The following is a 17,707-nucleotide window of genomic DNA, read 5'->3' as shown; positions in this document are numbered from 1 at the left end:
CTTGTGCACAGTGACATGTGTATAACCTAGCTATGTAATATAGTCATACTGAACTCCCTGTCCTGTGTGTCAGTGGAAAGGCACCACCCCGCCCCTGAAGCTGAACAAGCGGCCGTCCAACGGGCTCCTCAGGCATATCCTGCAGCAGGTGTACAACCACTCGGTCACGGACCCAGAGAAGCTCAACAACTATGAGCCATTCTCCCCCGAGGTGTACGGTGAGACATCCTTTGACCTGGTGGCCCAGATCATCAACGAGATGGAAATGATGGAGGACGACACCTTTGTAGACCTCGGCAGCGGTCAGTGTTTACCTCAATGTTTAGTTCCTAATGAGATAATCAGTCTTACTGTGACTCGCAGCCCAGTGTATTATTTGCCATCTTAATCATCTGTAATTGCAGGAGTGGGACAAGTGGTGCTGCAGGTTGCTGCAGCAACAAACTGTAAACACTACTTTGGTGTGGAGAAGGCAGACATTCCAGCCACTTATGCAGAGGTAAGTTCCTAACATCCCACAACGAGCTTGATGGTTTGTCATCTATTCCAGATGGTTGTCATAAAAGTAATTTGTGTGCTTTTTCTTTCAGTCCATGGACAAAGAATTTAAGAGGTGGATGAAGTGGTATGGGAAGAAACATGGGGACTACTCGGTAAGATTATGAGTTGATCTGACAGAAGTGTCATTCAGAAATACACAAATGGTTTTGGTTTGCAGACATGCAACTTATTTTCCTGTTTATTTTCAAGCTGGAGAGGGGTGATTTCCTGTCTGAAGTGTGGAAGGAGAGGATAGCCAACACAAGGTACAGTACCTCTATATAATCTGGAGGCTTCCACTCCCACTGAGATGTCACTGTGTATTTACACACGTCTGAACAAAAGGAAAACGTCTGCACAGCTTCAACTCTAAATCGTTTTCTCCTCTTCTCCCTTCTCTCCTCTTCCCTGTTTGTCTAGTAGTGTAATTTTTGTGAACAACTTTGCTTTTGGTCCAGAGGTTGATCACCAGCTGAAGGAGCGCTTTGCTAACATGAAGGAAGGTATGTAGTAAATGGCCCTTCTGTTACCCTGTGTCAAGCCCACCCTGCCATTTTGGTACAGCAAATTAAGAACCTTGGATAATTTCAATAGGTTATTGATTCAGCTGCTTTCATTAGAGATAACAAGAGAGAGGGTAACATGCAGGTAGCTGTGTCAATACCACACACTTGACCTCTGAACCCTCAGTCATTTGACCTCTCCTCCACATGACCCTTGTGTTTTAAAAGCTAGACATGAAAGCATGATCTATGCTGCCATTGATTATTTATTGCAGCCACATACACAGATCAATCTGGGACTCATTATAGATCTGTGTTTGTATTGTTTAGTTTTAAGCTGTCATTCTCAAATAGCCTTTTGTGAAGTGCCTTCATGGGAAGATCATGTTTTTTCTCTTTTAGGTGGGAAAATTGTATCCTCAAAACCTTTTGCACCTCTAAATTTTAGAATCAACAGTCGAAACTTGAGTGGTAGGTTTTCATCATGTTCATATCATTCTTATGGATCTCAAAGATTCTAGTGTGTTTTCATGAACTAAATGGATTGCCTTTCTGCTCTTTGTTTCTCCTTTTCAGACATTGGCACAATAATGAGAGTCGTGGAGTTGTCTCCGTTGAGGGGTTCAGTGTCCTGGACTGGAAAACCAGTTTCCTACTACCTTCATACGATAGACCGCACCATAGTGAGTCAAGCTTTCCCCTCTTTTACGCTCATCCCCTCCGTCCCAATACATTCACAATGTTGCAATGGCAGTTGCTCTACAGTGCCACCATTTGACTCATATGCGCCTAAATATTTTGCTGTACGACCTATAATTTTTATTTGGGAGCACCCGTGCGCCTAGAGAAAAAAAAAAGGATTCTAGCTTTATTACCTCCAATATTTTTTCATTGTGCTCCTACATTTCTATGTGTGCCTAGATGTTCCAACTTAGGTGCCCATGTGCTCCTTGTAAAAAAAATACAAAATAAAAAGGGGGGAAAAAACGGGGGGGAAAAGTCTGTTTATAGTAGGGCAACTTTGAATTGAATGAGAGCTCTCAATCAGTTCATGTGTATATAAAATACCAATGCGTACGGTAGCAGTACTCAGAACATGTTTAGTCGGACATATCCCTGCAGGAAACAACTGCATCTGCTGGTATAGCCCTGCAGTGGACAGAGGAGAGGTGATACTGAGACAGGTGATGGCGCAACCAACATTACTACTAGCCTACATGTTGTACCATGAGTGTTTTCAACTTGTTTAGAAACATTAAAAACAGGACTTGCTTGCTTACTTTTGCACTCAGTTAGCCTGACTGCAAGCAGGAAATCTTCACTTTTCTGCCTGTTGGTCGTGGTGGCATATTGTGCCAATAGAACCTAGAACAGGACACTCCAAACCTGTTCCCGGAGGGCTATGGTCCTGGAGGGTTTCTTGCCAATCCTAATGTAGCGCACCTGATTCTAATAATTATACTGAACAAAAATATAAACACAACAAAAATATAAACACAACATGTAAAGTGTTAGTTTTATGAGCTGAGATAAAATGTCTAAATTTTTCCATATGCACAAAAAGATTAATTATAAAATTGTCCATTAATTTGTTTACATCCCTGTTGGTGAACATTTCGCCTTTGCCAAGATAATCCATCCACCTGACAGGTGTGGCATATCAAATAGCTGACACAGGTGTAGCTTGTGCTGGGGGACAATAAAAGGCCACTCAAAACTGTTCAGTTGTCACAACACAATGCCACAGATGTCTCAAGTTTTGAGGGAGTGTGCAATTGACATGCTGACTGCAGGAAGGTCCACCAGAGCTGTTGCCGGAGAATTTAAATAATTTGGCAGTAGGTCCAACTGGCCTCACAACCACAGACCAGGTTTAACCACGCCAGCCCAGGACCTCCTCATCTGGCTTCTTCACCTGCAGGATCGTCTTACATGCTGACTAGAACGGGGCGTGCGAATGTTGATTTCATTCCATCCAGACCATACGCGATCAGGACACGCAGGTTGAAATATCAAAATGAACTCTGAGACAACTAATTTGGGGACAGGTTGAAACGCATCAAACATTCATTATAATTTGTCCTGAGATATAAATATTGGGTTATTTGACCTGAAATGCACAAGATCCTCTACTCCGACAATTAATCCACAGATTAAAAGGGAAACCTAGTTATTTTCTAGTAATCTTTCCAGTTTTCGGTGGACTTTATATGGCAGTTGGCAACCAACTTTAAGGTGCATTACCACCACCAACTGGGCTGGAGTGTGGACCTCACTTCATCTTTCAATTTCATGTGGGTATATGTTCCTAAAAACCAAGGAGGATATGGGAGAGGTGTGACTTGCAAGCACATCAATCTTAAAAAATATATCAAGTTCAGTGAGCAGTTCATATTAAATGATTGAATAACGTGTACATTTTAATTTGCAACTTGCACGTAACGAGCGGTGTGGTCTGCATGTTAGACCAGCCACATGGACAGCTGATGAAACATAGTGTTTTTGTCTGTAATAAAGCCCTTTTTGTGGGGGAAACTTCTGGTTGGCTGGGCCTATGGCTGTCCAGTGGCTGCGCCCCTGCCCATTCATGTGAAATCCATAAATTAGAGCTTAATGAATTTATTTAAATTGACTGATTTGCTTTATATGAACTGTAACTCAGTAAAATCATTTCATGTTACGTTTTTATTTTTGTTCAGTATTGCTGGTTGATAAGATGAATCAGGTTAGTAAGACAACCTACAGGATGGTAAGCTCTCCAGGAACAGGGTTGGAGAATCCTGACCTAGAAATGTGTCCTTCTGTTTAGTTATGTTTGGTCTTGATACTGGTTTGTACCATCTCAGTGCAAGTGAAATAACTGGCTAAGTCTTTAATCCTTAAATCGATTGACGCATCCGTCAGTTTTAAGATGGAGATATCTGTTTTTTTGCATGGGCTGCGTCTCAATCCACCATCTGCCTATGTCGGCCTTCCGCATCTGTGGTGGAAGGTGGCCGAGCTACAGCGGTGTTTGTCAGACCATGAGACATCCTGAAAATCGGTCTTCTCACAAACGTCTCTAGCGTCCGAACGGTTTGGCCTACAAACTAATATGACCACTCTATGGAAAGATGACTCTTTTGCTCTACAACCCCCACAAGTGTCACGGGACTCGTCTGAAGGTAACCCATACAAACAAATAGAAGTATGGAGGTAGTTTTGTGAACAAAAATAAGGGGTTTAATATGTCCAGAAAACAAATATTTCCTGAGCTTTCTTATGTCCTAGAAATAGGACAGACAATTCAAAAACGTATTCCTTCTGATTTATTTTATCTTTGACATTTATGAAGGAGTTATTCATTGCATTTCTGTGGGCTGTAGTAGTAGTAGCCAATTTATTTTTAATATTTAATTAAATTGGAATCGGTAACGAAATTATAACTAGGGGTCCTAAAATTCTAAATTAAATAGCTAAATGATCCAACGGCTTAGCCTTCGAGGTTAATGTATCCATTCACTGGAGGCAGTGGAAACAGTGAGGTCATTGCTGCATTGTTTCTGTAGCTCCTCACTAACTCATCCACGTGTTGGAGGGCTTATGGACAGTGTCAAACAAGGGCACTGCGCTTAGATAGCAGAGGTCACTCTCCCCTATGTCCTTGTGCAATACTTGATACCTTCTTTTTCCTTTTCAGCTTGAAAACTATTTTCATAGTCTCAAAAATCCTAAACTCAGGGTAAGCTAAACATTTTTTGTTCCTTTTGCACTATTTTATATTGTCATTACTCTGTGGGCAATCTTGGTCACTTCCAGCTTTACTGTTGCACCTAGTTCGTGCCCTGCTGAACGATTCACATGGTAAACAACAGATGTTCCTATGTGTTTTTAGGAGGAGCAAGAAGCAGCTAGGCGTCGTCAAGAAAAGAATAGTAAAAGCAACAGCACCACGCCAACCAAGGCAAAGGAGCACAAGGCAAGTGACTTAGCTGCCTTTATAGTCTTTTCACGTCTCTATGCTAAGTTCTTGCGCTTTACCTTATGATATGAGATCACTTTAGCAGCTCTAGGTCAGAATTTTCTCTCTCATGCTGGTCCCTTCCCTGTATATGTCTTAGGATTCTTGTGAGGAGGTTGAGCGACCAGGCCTATTGGCAGTCGTGAAGGCGCCACCCAAACCGCGGCGCGCCAAACTCCTCAAGGGCCGCAAGCTGAGTGCTCGGAAGCGCGGGCGTCCCAAGAAGGCTGCTGTAGCCGCAGCTGAGCGAAAGAGCAAGAGCAGCCAGAGTGCCCTGGATCTGCTGCATGCTAAGACCCTCTCAGCAGCACCCCCTCAGGGTGAGCCACCTGGTGACAGTTTTACTCAGGGCTGTGTCCATATACCCTTGTGCATTTGTGTTATTCAGCCTTTTACTCATTGTGGTCCATGTCTGTTTAGCTGACTTTCTGTATTTCTACAGATGCATACAGGTCACCTCAAAGTCCCTTCTACCAGCTACCTCCCAAAGTTCAGCACTATGCGTCTGGCCAACTTCTGCTGGGCCCCAGTCCTCCTGGCCTACAACAGCTTCTTGGTGAGCACCGCTACCCAGACCCCACCCTTAGTTATCACATCCATCAGTCAGTCAGAGTCAGCAGTTGTGATAAGCCATTGCTCTCTCCTCACACAGACAACATTAAAGTCCAGTACCTCCAGTTCATGGCCTACATGAAGACACCTCAGTACCGCAACAACCTGCAGCAAGTCCTGGAGCAGGAGAAGGTAAATGGAATGTCCAAATCACTCACTCCATCTTGTGAACTCTGACCATCACTAATGGTATTGCCACCTTTTTAAAAAGTAATAATTATTCACTCCCTCAGACTCACACCGCAACTCTCACCCCTCTCTTTATCAGTCATGTTGGATGAGACTATCCTTCTGGGAATGTTGCATCCGATTTAGCCTTGACCTGTAAAGCTTCCTCACTTGTGTTCCTCCTTCCGTCTCCCTCTCTCCTCCAGCTCAAACACAGAGGGCTTTCTGGGCAGGCGGAGCATCTGCAGACTGCGTGTCAGACCCACAAAGAGAAAATCAAAGGGCTCTTCCACCACAAACTGGATGAGGTAGGCAGACAGTGGTGACTGTCTAATAAAACGAGCTGATATTGAGACTCAAATAGGTTGAGTACTCGATCCCTGAAAGTCGTACCCTGTCTGTTCCACTCAGCTGGGAGTGAAGGCCCTCACCATGGAGGACCTATTGGAGGCCCAGAAGGAGATCTCGGCCCACAACCGTCAACTGAAGGAGCAGACCAAGCAGCTGGAGAGAGACATGGCCGAGCTGAGGGATCACAGCCTGCTCCTGGTGAGACCTCAACCTTTTTTTGTCATTTAGCAGACGCTCTTATCCAGAGCGACTTATACTGTATTCCTGGCTGATTTTCTCTCTGGCCGCTTTCACATTGGATTTCATCTGCATGCTTGACACTGTTGGACCAGAGGCATGTAACTAACTGGAAGTGTCTGTTTGTCTCAGTTGAAGTCTCGATGTGAGGAGCTGAAGCTGGATTGGAGCTCTCTGTGTCTTGAGAGCCTGCTGAAAGAGAAGCAGGCCCTGCGTAGACAGATCTCAGAGAAACAGCGCCACTGCCTCGAGCTGCAGGTACACCTCTCACCTGTTCCCAGGGCTCTAAAGTGCATGCATTTTGGTCGCTTATGCTCCTTAAAATGTTACTGTGCGTCCTGGAATTTATTTGTGAGCACGAGTGCGTCTAGGGAAAAAACCTCCCAGATAATTGTGGTGATTAGGCTTTTCTGTATTGTTGCGAAGTGTTTTAAAGAAGAAGAAAGTGTTGTGATTGCGCCATTACTAGGCTACATAGAAAACAGATTGTTGCTAGTCAGTTCAAAAGATGAACTTGCTTAAGTGTATCATAAGACATGAACAGAATGCATCAGTGATTCGTGTTTTCTGCAACTTTCTGAAGAGGCAAAGTACAGGAATGCCCGTCTGTGTGCGGTTTGAGTATGTCTACCACTGTTGTGACGTTAATGGTAGATTTAAAGGCTTTCTTGTCTGTTTCTCAAAAACCTCAATTAAAAGTTAAGTACAATGTAGCTTATGCCTACCCTGCTGCAAGACATCATGATTATTTGCATCCATTTGTTTTGCAAACCCTACAGATGTGAGCTACAAACACTGCTAACCAAACAATAGTCTGTTGCTATAGAGGGGCATGGTGCACACTTAAATTAAAGGTTAACAACACTCAACACCAAGTGGTCTACTGAAGTGGTTTAAGCATTGTTGTGGACATGGAACTTCCTATTTAGTTTATATGAAAGTTTTTATTTATTTTTAATTTTTTTGAGCACAACCTGACAACTTACACAACTGAATATTCAACAAATTACTTGGTAATTTCTATTAGTTATTTGTATCAACATTTTTGCTTTTTATAATAAGCAGATGTATTTCCAGGGTTACCTTTTAGTTTGTAGGGCACAACAGAAGTAGCTCACATTCATATAGGCCAGCTATAGGCTATATCTTAATCTATTTAAAGAATTGTATTTTCTGGTGCTCCAAACTTTTTTTTTTTTATAGCCCTGCCTGAATACCCTCTTTCCTCCCCTGCCTGTTTCCTCCCCTGCCTGTTTCTACTGACATACTCCGAAATAATTGAAAGGATCCGTCTACTGTTATTGTGAAGCAGTGGCATGTTCTCATAAAGCTTTGTTCCTCTTCTTACCTTATGCAATGACTCCCCCTGTTGTTGGTTCTCAGATCAGCATTGTGGAACTGGAGAAGAGTCAGAGGCAACAGGAGCTGCTCCAGCTCAAGTCCTACAGTCCCTGTGATGGCTCCCTCTACCACAAGGGCCTCCCCGGCCTGGAGGCCCTCCCACGTCCTCCCCTGGACCACCACACCCCCAAACTCAGCCTGGCTGCGGCCGGCCTCAACAGTCTCAGCCCCGAGCTGTCCATCAACAGCATCGCCCCGCCCTGCTTTCACAGGGGTGGTGTGGGGACCAAGGGAGGGCTGCTCTCCCGCTACCTGCCTATCTCGCCCGACCACGAGATTGTACCCCCCACCCCGGATGCCCGACACAGGCAGCTGGGTCACCCCCTCCCCGACTACACCCGCTACTCCCCAGCTAAAATCGCCCTGCGCAGACACCTGAACCAGGACTCTAGTATGGCACACTTCAGAGGCCTGGGCTTCACTGGTCTCAGGTTAGTCATGTTTAATATCTACAACCACTGTAGGGACTCTGCTAATCGGTTTGTTACATGTTTGTAGAGTACTGTATTTCTGACACTTCTGCTCCTGCAGGGATATGGTTGCTGTCACCTCTCCATTAGGAGCTAAACTGAGCTGCCTCTCTCCCAACTCATCAGACAGTCTGCAGAACAACACACCCAGGAGTGCTGAGAGGGTAACTCTGTCCACTCTGTTTCCACACTGTCTGACTCAGTCCTGACACACAGCCTACCATGCTGACTCAAACACTATTTACTCTCCCTTTATGTTCCACCCTAAGTTGTCCTCTGTCTGTGTGTGATATCCAGGGTGACACCATCACCAGCCTGCCCATCAGTATCCCCCTCAGCACGGTGCACCCCAGCAAGCTCCCTGTTAGCATCCCCCTGGCCAGTGTGGTGCTACCCAGCCGAGCTGAGAGACTGGTGGGTACATGTAGAGCTAGGGTTTGATTTTGGACTGGGTAATAAAGGTCACGTGTGCTGTAATAAAACACGGTTGACTCGAACGTTTGTTTTTGTAGAGGAGCACACCGAGTCCTGTGTTCCAGATGGGCCAGACCAACGGTAAGCAGCCCCAAATACACTAGTACCTTAACCACATCCATTGAAACCTGCATGTGTTGACAGACATCTCCTGAAGGACCAGCGTCTAACGGTCTCTGTTCTTCCTCAGGGTACTCCTCTAGCGCAGGGCTGATGAACGGAGGCTCTCATTCTGAGGACCAAGACAGTGCTGCCCCCTCCCCTCCCCCTCACGGTGCCCCTCTAACGGGACCAACACAAGGCCACAGCCCCCCTCTCAGCACCGGGGGGGTCCTCCACTACGCTGACGGCCCCCCCAGAATCCTCCCTGAGGACTGGGCCGAGCGGCACGGTGAGTCTGACTCTGAGCCCCAGGACAGCGAGTCCAGACGCCGCATGTTCTTCTCTTCCTCCTCCTCTTCCTCATCTTCATCCTCTTCAGGGGGTGCAGTGACTCGCCTACACCTTGGCTCGGGCAGGCAGGGCAAACATCACCACGGCAACCACAACACCAATAACCACCACCACTCGCCGGGCTCCCAGCACACACACACCCACGGCCATGGATCACAAGAGGGGCGTAAGCGTGGGAGGAGAAAGCGCAGCTCCACGGGGGCTCAACCTGCCAGCGGCTCCCCAAAGAGGAGGTCCTTTCCTGGGCTCAGCTCTACCAGCCAACCCTCAGGATCCCCACTCAACATCAACTCCATGGTGAGTCAAGCCACATTCAAGTTGCTTCCCTGTCCTTCAGTATGTGGTCCATGGCTAAGTTGATTGCAGCGTGATACTTGCTACAGGAGTTGTTTGATTCCCAAATATCTACTCTATACATATTTCAACAAGAGTTGTATGTTTGATTCCCTAATGGTTTCTGTGTTTGTCGTGTCAGGTGAACAACATTAACCAGCCTCTGGAGATTGCTGCCATTTCTTCCCCGGAGCAGTCTGGTTGTAGCCCCTGTGGGCCAGACATGGACCAGCCTCCCGTACTGAAGAGAGAACGCCCTCTGGAGATCAACGGCTCAGGACACTACTCCTCTGCACCCAGTTCCGACGACGACTCTGGCTACCCTGCTGACAGCTCCAGCTCAAGGTATAGTAAATGGTGACGCAGAAAAGCCACGTTGCTGCTTCTCTACACGAGTACATTTGAAGTTTTATATTTTCTTTGAATTTGTCTTTTTTTTTTTTTTTTTTTTTTAGAATTGAAAGGAAGATTGCCACTATTTCCTTGGAGAGCAGAGATGGAGCAGGCAGACCAGGGAACAGCGAGCGGGGTAAGGAACGTCCAAATGTGACCGCTGAAACCTGCATAATAAACATGATATTATAGAGCGGACCGATATGGACAGCGTCATATCATGATAAATGTTACTATTTTGCTCGATTACAATACATTCAATGATAATGTTTACTTTACAGGGCACTTTTTCAGTCCCAATTAAGACAACTGAGATTGTATCCTATGGTTTAAAAAGTAAGCTATTTCATCTCGCATATCAAGGGAATGCATGATTAAATAGGGTCCAAAATTATCTGCATTATAATTTTGGGGTGCTCTTCAAAGAATTTGCTGACATCTTTGTGCATATTGGCCTTTAGGCTTTATTCACCACCTGAGGAAGTGGGAACTCAAAAGGTTTGACTCAAAATACAAGCTAGATTGCTAACTCAAAATATTATATTGTTGCTATATAGCCATGTAGGCTAATAGATTAATCTATCAGTAAATGTATGCTGTTTCATTAGCTGAAATAAAATATCCCAGAAATGTTCCATACACACAAAGCTTATTTCTCAACTTTTGTGCACAAATTTGTTTATATCCCGGTTAGTGAGCATTTCTCCTTTGCCAAGATAATCCATCCACTTGACAGGTGGCATATTAAGAAGCTGATTAAACAGCATGATCATTACACATGTGCACCTTGTGCTGGGCACAATAAAAGGCCACTAAAATGGGCAGTTTTGGCACAACACAATGGCACAGATGTCTCAAGATGCGAGGGAGAGTGCAATTGGCTTGCTGACTGCTGGAATGTCCACGAGCTGTTGCCAGAGAATTCAAATATTATCTACCATAAACAGCCTCCAATGTCATTTTACCAAATTTGGCAGTAAGTCCAACCAGCCTCATAGACCACGTGTAACCACACCAGCCCAGGACTTCCACATCTGCTTTCTTCACCTGTAGGATAGTCTGAGACCAGCCACAGCTGATAAAACTGGGTTTGCGCAACCAATCATTTCTGCACAAACTGTCAGAAACCGTCTTTGGGAAGCTCATCCGCGTGCTCGTCGTCCTCACCGGGGTCTTGACCTGACTGCAGTTTGGCGTTGTAACTGACTTCAGTGGGCAAATGCTCACCTTTGATGGTCACTGGCACGCTGAAGAAATATTTGGATTTTTTTACCTTTTTATTTAACTAGGCAAGTCAGTTAAGAACAAATTCTTATTTTCAATGACGGCCTAGGAACAGTGGGTTTAACTGTCTGTTCAGGGGCAGAACAACAGATTTGTACCTTGTCAGCTTGGGGATTCTAACTTGCAACCTTCCGGTTACTAGTCCAACGCTCTAACCACTAGGCTACCCTGCCGCCCCAGGCTAGCTACCCTGGTTCTCTTAGCTGCTGCCAAGGTAGCAGCTACTCTTCCTGGGGTCTGGCTAAATTAAGGTAGTTATACCATTTTTTAAACATTACAATACATTCATAACAGATTCCATAACACACTAAGTGATTCCTGGTTTCAACTGTACCGGGCAGATGGCAGCAGTGTGTATGTGGGTGAGCAGTTTGTGGATGTCAACATTGTGAACAGTGCCCCTTGGTGGTGGGGTTATGGTATGGGCAGGCATAAACTACGGACAACGAACACACTTGCATTTTGCCGATAACAATTCGAATGCATAGAGATACGGTGACAAGATCCTGAGGGCCATTGTTGTGCCATTCATCTGCCGCCATCACCTCATGATCCAGCATGGGACTGAAAATGTCCCAGTTCTTCCATGGCCTCCATACTCACCAGACATGTAACCCATTGAGCATGTTGGAGATACTCTGGATTGATGTGTACGACAGCGTGTTCCAGTTCCCGCCAATAACCAGCAACCTCCCACAGCCATTGAGGAATGGGACAACATTCCACAGGCCACAATCAACAGCCTGATCAGCTCTATGTGAACATGTGTCCAGCTGCATCATGCAAATGGTGATCACACCAGATACTGACTGGTTTTCTGATCCACATGTCATATATATATTGCTAAAAAAAATAAAGGGAACACTTAAACAACACAATGTAACTCCAAGTTAATCACACTTCTGTGAAATCAAACTGTCCACTTAGGAAGCAACACCGATTGACAAATTTCACATGCTGTTGTGCAAATGGAATAGACAACAGGTGGAAATTATAGGCAATTAGCAAGACACCCCCATTAAAGGAGTGGTTCTGCAGGTGGTGACCACAGACCACTTCTCAGTTCCTATGCTTCCTGGCTGATGTTTTGGTCACTTTTGAATGCTGGCTGTGCTTTCACTCTAGTGGTAGCATGAGACGGAGTCTACAACCCACACAAGTGGCTCAGGTAGTGCAGCTCATGGAGGCGCTACCAGGAGACAGGCCAGTACATCAGGAGACGTGGAGGAGGCCGTAGGAGGGCAACAACCCAGCAGCAGGACCGCTACCTCCGCATTTGTGCAAGGAGGAGCAGGAGGAGCACTGCCAGAGCCCTGCAAAATGACCTCCAGCAGGCCACAAATGTGCATGTGTCTGCTCAAACGGTCAGAAACAGACTCCATGAGGGTGGTATGAGGGCCCGACATCCACAGGTGGGGGTTGTGCTTACAGCCCAACACCGTGCAGGACGTTTGGCATTTTCCAGAGAACACCAAGATTTGCAAATTCGCCACTGGTGCCCTGTGCTCTTCACAGATGAAAGCAGGTTCACACTGAGCACATGTGACAGACTTTACAGTCTGGAGATGCCGTGGAGAACGTTCTGCTGCCTGCAACATCCTCCAGCATGACCGGTTTGGCTGTGGGTCAGTCATGGTGTGGGGTGGCATTTCTTTGGGGGTCCGCACAGCCTTCCATGTGCTCGCCAGAGGTAGCCTGACTGCCATTAGGTACAGAGATGAGATCCTCAGACCCCTTGTGAGACCATATGCTGGTGCGGTTGGCCCTGGGTTCCTCCTAATGCAAGACAATGCTAGACCTCATGTGGCTGGAGTGCGTTAGCAGTTCCTGCAAGAGGAAGACATTGATGCTATGGACTTGCCCGCCCGTTCCCCAGACCTGAATCCAATTGAACACATCTGGGACATCATGTCTCGCTCCATCCACCAACGCCATGTTGCACCACAGACTGTCCAGGAGTTGGCGGCAGCTTTAGTCCAGGTCTGGGAGGAGATCCCTCAGGAGACCATCCGCCACCTCATCAGGAGCATGCCCAGGCGTTGTAAGGAGGTCATACAGGCACGTGGAGGCCACACACACTACTGAGCCTCATTTTGACTTGTTTTAAGGACATTACATCAAAGTTGGATCAGCCTGTAGTGTGGTTTTCCACTTTAATTTTGAGTGTGACTCCAAATCCAGACATCCATGGGTTGATAAATTTGATTTCCATTGATCATTTTTGTGTGATTTTGTTGTCAGCACATTCAACTATGTAAAGAAAAAAGTATTTAAGAATATTTAATTCATTCAGATCTAGGATGGTATTTTAGTGTTCCCTTTATTTTTTTGAGCAGTGTGTGTATGTAAATGTATATATATTTGTTCGTCACAGATACCTAATTTTTTATTTATATATCTGTTTTCCCAGTCATGTGAAATCTGTAGTTTAGGACCTGATTTAATTGATTTCCATTGACAGATTTTCGTTTGACCTATAACTCAGTGAAATCTTTGAAAACAAACCTAACATGCAACATTTTCAGTGGAGAACAAAAGTAGTTGCTTAAACTGTATTCCCCCACAATTATATTTTTAGCAACAGTCATCCTTGTGCTTCTCAAAAGGCATCTCTTTGTGCTCTGTGAGTGGCTTGCTCACACAGCAGGCGATAGTGAAACGGGGACAGGTAGATACTGTCATAGCAGGAATCAACAATGCATAGGCTATTACTGTTGACCAAATAATGGTTTCAGAACAATCTACAGGAACGTTGTGTAGAAAATTACTGGCGTACATAACCTGCTTCAGAAAGAGGAAGGCCGTGTCGGTAACTTGAGTTTATCGTTCCAGCACTGTCACTTGTCCAATGTCTACTGTACTTGGTCTTTTTGCTTTTTTCCCCCACTTTACTTTTTCTCTCTATTGGGTCAACAGGAAGGAAATCTGGAGGCAGCAGCGGGAACAGCACCGGCAGTGAAGTCTCCTCTTCATCCTCATCTTCCAACAGCAAGTGGAAGTCTACCTTCTCCCCAATCTCAGACACCAAGCAGCCCCCAGGTGAGCTGAGGCAGGGGGGCTCCCCCTTCGGTATGGGGAGAGAGCCACTGGGCCTAGGCACCGACTCAGACTCTGATCACAAACCGCAGCAGAGGAGGGGGGAAGGGGGTGGGGGCGAGTCCTCAGCATCTCCGTACATTCCCCCAAGCCCCTTCCTCAGCCAGGAGGCTGGTGGCCGGCCAGGGGCAGGCCCCCAGGGAGGAAGCAGCTCTGAGAGGCAGGCTATGCCCAAACAGAAGCCCAGGGGGGAGTGGGAGCTGAAGACATCCAGCAGCCTAGGAAACAGCCAAAACCTCTTCATCTCTGCGGCTGCCAGCAGTGGTATCCTGAGTGGGAAGGTGGGGGGAAGCCCAGTAGCTGTGTCCTCAGCCTCAGGGGCTTCTGTGGGACAGTACCTGGGGGCCCAGTTCCCCCTCGGGGGGGCCTCTGTCCTTCAGTCCCTGTTTGGGGCCCAGACGCCCAGCACCTTGGTGAGCGGGGCCTCTCGCCTGGTCAACGGACACTCTTCCCTGGGGAGCTTCTCCAGCGCTGGGCTGGCAGGCGGAGCAGCTGGAGGTGAGGCCCACTGGCATATTCTAATCAGTTACCTTCCCTTCAGCAGCACTGTTAACTATGGGTTGGGATAGAGGATTTAGCATTTATTAGGATTCCCATTAGCTGTTGCTGAAGCAGGAGCTACTCTTCCTGTGAGATTAGTCCTTAGATAGGGTTGCTGTGTTAGACAGCTCCAGAGGGATTCAATGGAGAGGCCCGAAGTTGGACACAGGTAAGTATGGGAGCCCTGTGCTGCTGCCTGTCTCAATGCCCTTGCTGCTTTGCTTTGCCATGGACTGGCTGTACAGAAGCTGAGTTTGACACCCTTGGGAAATGCCTAATACTTCAATGAGAGTACAGATCCTTAAGATGACAAAATTGGTTAATGAATTCATGGCCACGGACATGGGAAATGTCCTTTAATTAAATAAAGACATATTGCATCTGTGATTATCTGTGTTGGTAAGATATAGATCTCTCAAGCATTGAAAATTGAATCAAAGAAACCTAATCAACATGGCCATTTTCTATGGGTGTTTGTGTCACTTGCTTGTCTTCTGTGTAATTTATAGACATTTCACTATGATGATGCCACATTGCTGTTTTATTAGAACACCACAATACATTTAAAGCAGAGGAATGGCCATTGAGCTATATTGTATACTTGAATGAGTTGATGTGTCAAAGTGAAATGTCTGTCTGCTTTCTGTGTGCTTGTCTGTATGACTTGCTTGGCGCTATGCAAATCCTGGCTCAGCCCCTCTCTCTCTCTGTCCTCCCCCCATCTCTCTGTCCTCCCCATCTCTCTGTCCTCCCCCCATCTCTCTCTCTTGCTGTTTAATCCGCAGGTATTTTTCACCACGTGTTGCCCTCAGTGTCGTCCCATCAGTTTGGGGCTGTGCTGCCAGCCACAGGAGGCCTCAGCTCTCTGCTCAGTCTCTCCTCCTCCCAGCAGCATCAGCACATTGCCCCTCACTCATGCTCCTCCTTCCTGGCCTCTGTGTCCTCCACCATCCCCCTGCCCCTCTCACAGTCCCAGCACAGCCGCACCCAGACAATACTGCACACTCCTCTGCCCCCTATGCGCTCTCTTCCACCTCCCCCGCCTCTACTTAATGTCTCCTACTCTTCCTCTGTCCCCTTTTCCTCTGAGCCCACTCCCTCGTCTCGCTCTGAGTCCTTCCTCTCCTCACGACTAGTTGCCTCTTCCCTCCAGCATCAGAGGGCACAGTCCTCCTCAATCTCTCTCTCTGGCTCCTCTGCTGCTGCTTCTGCCCACCTTCCTCCTTCCTCTCGTAACTTCACAGCACACCACCCCCCTCACCTGCCCCCTCCGACCCCGGCCAGTATATCAGGAGGTGGGGGCATCATGTGGAGGACTCTGGGCTTGCCTGCTTCCTACATGTCGTCCTCTCAGCACACCAGTTCCCGGCCTAGATAGGGTGGGGGGTGGGGGGGGAGTAGGTCAGTCAGAGGGATAAGGAGGAGAGATCTGGTTGTCCCTGTTCTCCCCAAGCTGCTATTCAGTCCCAACAAGGTAAGTTAGACTCCTACTCTAGGTTTGTGAATAGATTATTAGCTCTATGATAAATCCGTTCTTCATGAGCTGTCTCATGTCTGCCATGTCCTATCCTGTTATGTGCCCTTGGTCACGGCAGAAATTTGTCTTGTTTTCTGAACCTGGTTCTTTCCTCTCCCTGGCAGGTAACTGAAGAATATCTACCTCAACCCAACGTAACCTATGCAAATGGCCAGGTGTGGACCACGGTACTCTTTCACTGGTGCTCCTAAGCCTGTTAAATTGCCACACACTCTCCCATTGACACACACAGCATGGCATCCTGAGCGGAGTTGAGCGGTCACGGGGGTTTTTGTGTTGTGGGTTGAGGCTGACCGTAATCCGTGAGTTGTGTACCTCCCATCCTGAATGAATTGGTATGCTGCCTGCTCTGAACATTAACGTTATAGAGACACAGGACATGCACTGTTTCCATGGCAGTAAGTTGTACAGGTACATCACTGTCACCATGTAACCTGGTGCTACTAAGTATGAAATATAGATAACTATATTGAGCTTTAAGACTCAACTCAGACATTTGATGACAGAAGAAAGCACAGTTAGCAGTGTAGTTGTACATGTTATATTACTAAAGACAGACTGTATATGGCGGGAGACTCCTGTTGTACCTTCATCCCAGTATCATCTTTGTTCTGTCATTATCTGACCACCAGGGTGTTTTCTTTGTCCCCCCTCCCCCCACACACACAAATAATTTGTTTACACAGGCAGACCAATTCTGATATTTTTTCCAGTAATTGGTCGTTTGACTGATCAGCTCTGAAAAATATCTGATGTGATTGGTCAAATAACCAATTAGTGTAAAAAAAAAAAAAAAAGATTTGTCTGCCTGTGTAAACACATCTATATAGTGGGGCAAAAAAGTATTTAGTCAGCCACCAATTGCAGGTTCTCCCACTTAAAAAGATGAGAGGCCTGTAATTTTCATCATAGGTACACTTCAACTATGACAGACAAAATGAGAGAGAAAAAATCCAGAAAATCACATTGTAGGATTTATGAATTTATTTGCAAATTATGGTGGAAAATAAGTATTTGGTCACCTACAAACAAGCAAGATTTCTGGCTCTCGCAGACCTGTAACTTCTTCTTTAAGAGGCTCCTCTGTCCTCCACTCGTTACCTGTATTAATGGCACCTGTTTGAACTTGTTATCAGTATAAAAGACACCTGTCCACAACCTCAAACAGTCACACTCCAAACTCCAATATGGCCAAGACCAAAGAGCTGTCAAAGGACACCAGAAAAAAAATTGTAGACCTGCACCAGGCTGGGAAGACTGAATCTCAAATTTGGGGTTGTTGCAGCTTGGTTTGAAGAAATCAACTGTGGGAGCA

At 46.3% G+C, this 17,707-nt stretch overlaps 1 protein-coding gene across 4 annotated transcripts in view; it reads left to right on the top strand.

Moving 5' to 3' along the window:
- LOC109897856 (histone-lysine N-methyltransferase, H3 lysine-79 specific) overlaps positions 1 to 17,135 on the top strand; it is a 36,047-nt gene extending 18,912 nt beyond the window's left edge. The window contains exons 5-30 of one of the 4 annotated variants that reach the window (XM_031833253.1): positions 74 to 302; positions 405 to 499; positions 591 to 653; positions 751 to 806; positions 961 to 1,043; positions 1,446 to 1,514; positions 1,620 to 1,726; positions 4,723 to 4,764; positions 4,918 to 5,001; positions 5,144 to 5,363; positions 5,486 to 5,599; positions 5,696 to 5,787; positions 6,030 to 6,131; positions 6,235 to 6,372; positions 6,544 to 6,669; positions 7,795 to 8,243; positions 8,344 to 8,446; positions 8,580 to 8,696; positions 8,795 to 8,837; positions 8,947 to 9,147; positions 9,238 to 9,506; positions 9,685 to 9,887; positions 9,998 to 10,071; positions 14,136 to 14,813; positions 15,641 to 16,329; positions 16,497 to 17,135. In XM_031833253.1, coding sequence (XP_031689113.1) covers positions 74 to 302; positions 405 to 499; positions 591 to 653; positions 751 to 806; positions 961 to 1,043; positions 1,446 to 1,514; positions 1,620 to 1,726; positions 4,723 to 4,764; positions 4,918 to 5,001; positions 5,144 to 5,363; positions 5,486 to 5,599; positions 5,696 to 5,787; positions 6,030 to 6,131; positions 6,235 to 6,372; positions 6,544 to 6,669; positions 7,795 to 8,243; positions 8,344 to 8,446; positions 8,580 to 8,696; positions 8,795 to 8,837; positions 8,947 to 9,147; positions 9,238 to 9,506; positions 9,685 to 9,887; positions 9,998 to 10,071; positions 14,136 to 14,813; positions 15,641 to 16,233 — 4,350 coding nt within the window. In that variant the 3' untranslated portion in view covers positions 16,234 to 16,329; positions 16,497 to 17,135. Of the gene's footprint in view, positions 1 to 73; positions 303 to 404; positions 500 to 590; positions 654 to 750; positions 807 to 960; positions 1,044 to 1,445; positions 1,515 to 1,619; positions 1,727 to 4,722; positions 4,765 to 4,917; positions 5,002 to 5,143; positions 5,364 to 5,485; positions 5,600 to 5,695; positions 5,788 to 6,029; positions 6,132 to 6,234; positions 6,373 to 6,543; positions 6,670 to 7,794; positions 8,244 to 8,343; positions 8,447 to 8,579; positions 8,697 to 8,794; positions 8,838 to 8,946; positions 9,507 to 9,684; positions 9,888 to 9,997; positions 10,072 to 14,135; positions 14,814 to 15,640; positions 16,330 to 16,496 lie in introns of all 4 variants that reach the window. The other 3 variants (XM_031833252.1, XM_031833251.1, XM_031833254.1) reach the window with 3 other exon arrangements.
- The last annotated feature ends 572 nt before the right edge of the window (positions 17,136 to 17,707 follow it).

The sequence above is a fragment of the Oncorhynchus kisutch genome, linkage group LG10 (assembly GCF_002021735.2).
Source record: "Oncorhynchus kisutch isolate 150728-3 linkage group LG10, Okis_V2, whole genome shotgun sequence".
Taxonomy (NCBI): domain Eukaryota; kingdom Metazoa; phylum Chordata; class Actinopteri; order Salmoniformes; family Salmonidae; genus Oncorhynchus; species Oncorhynchus kisutch.
The sequence above is the reverse complement of the archived record's forward strand: the minus strand, read 5'-3'. Positions and strand labels throughout refer to the sequence as shown.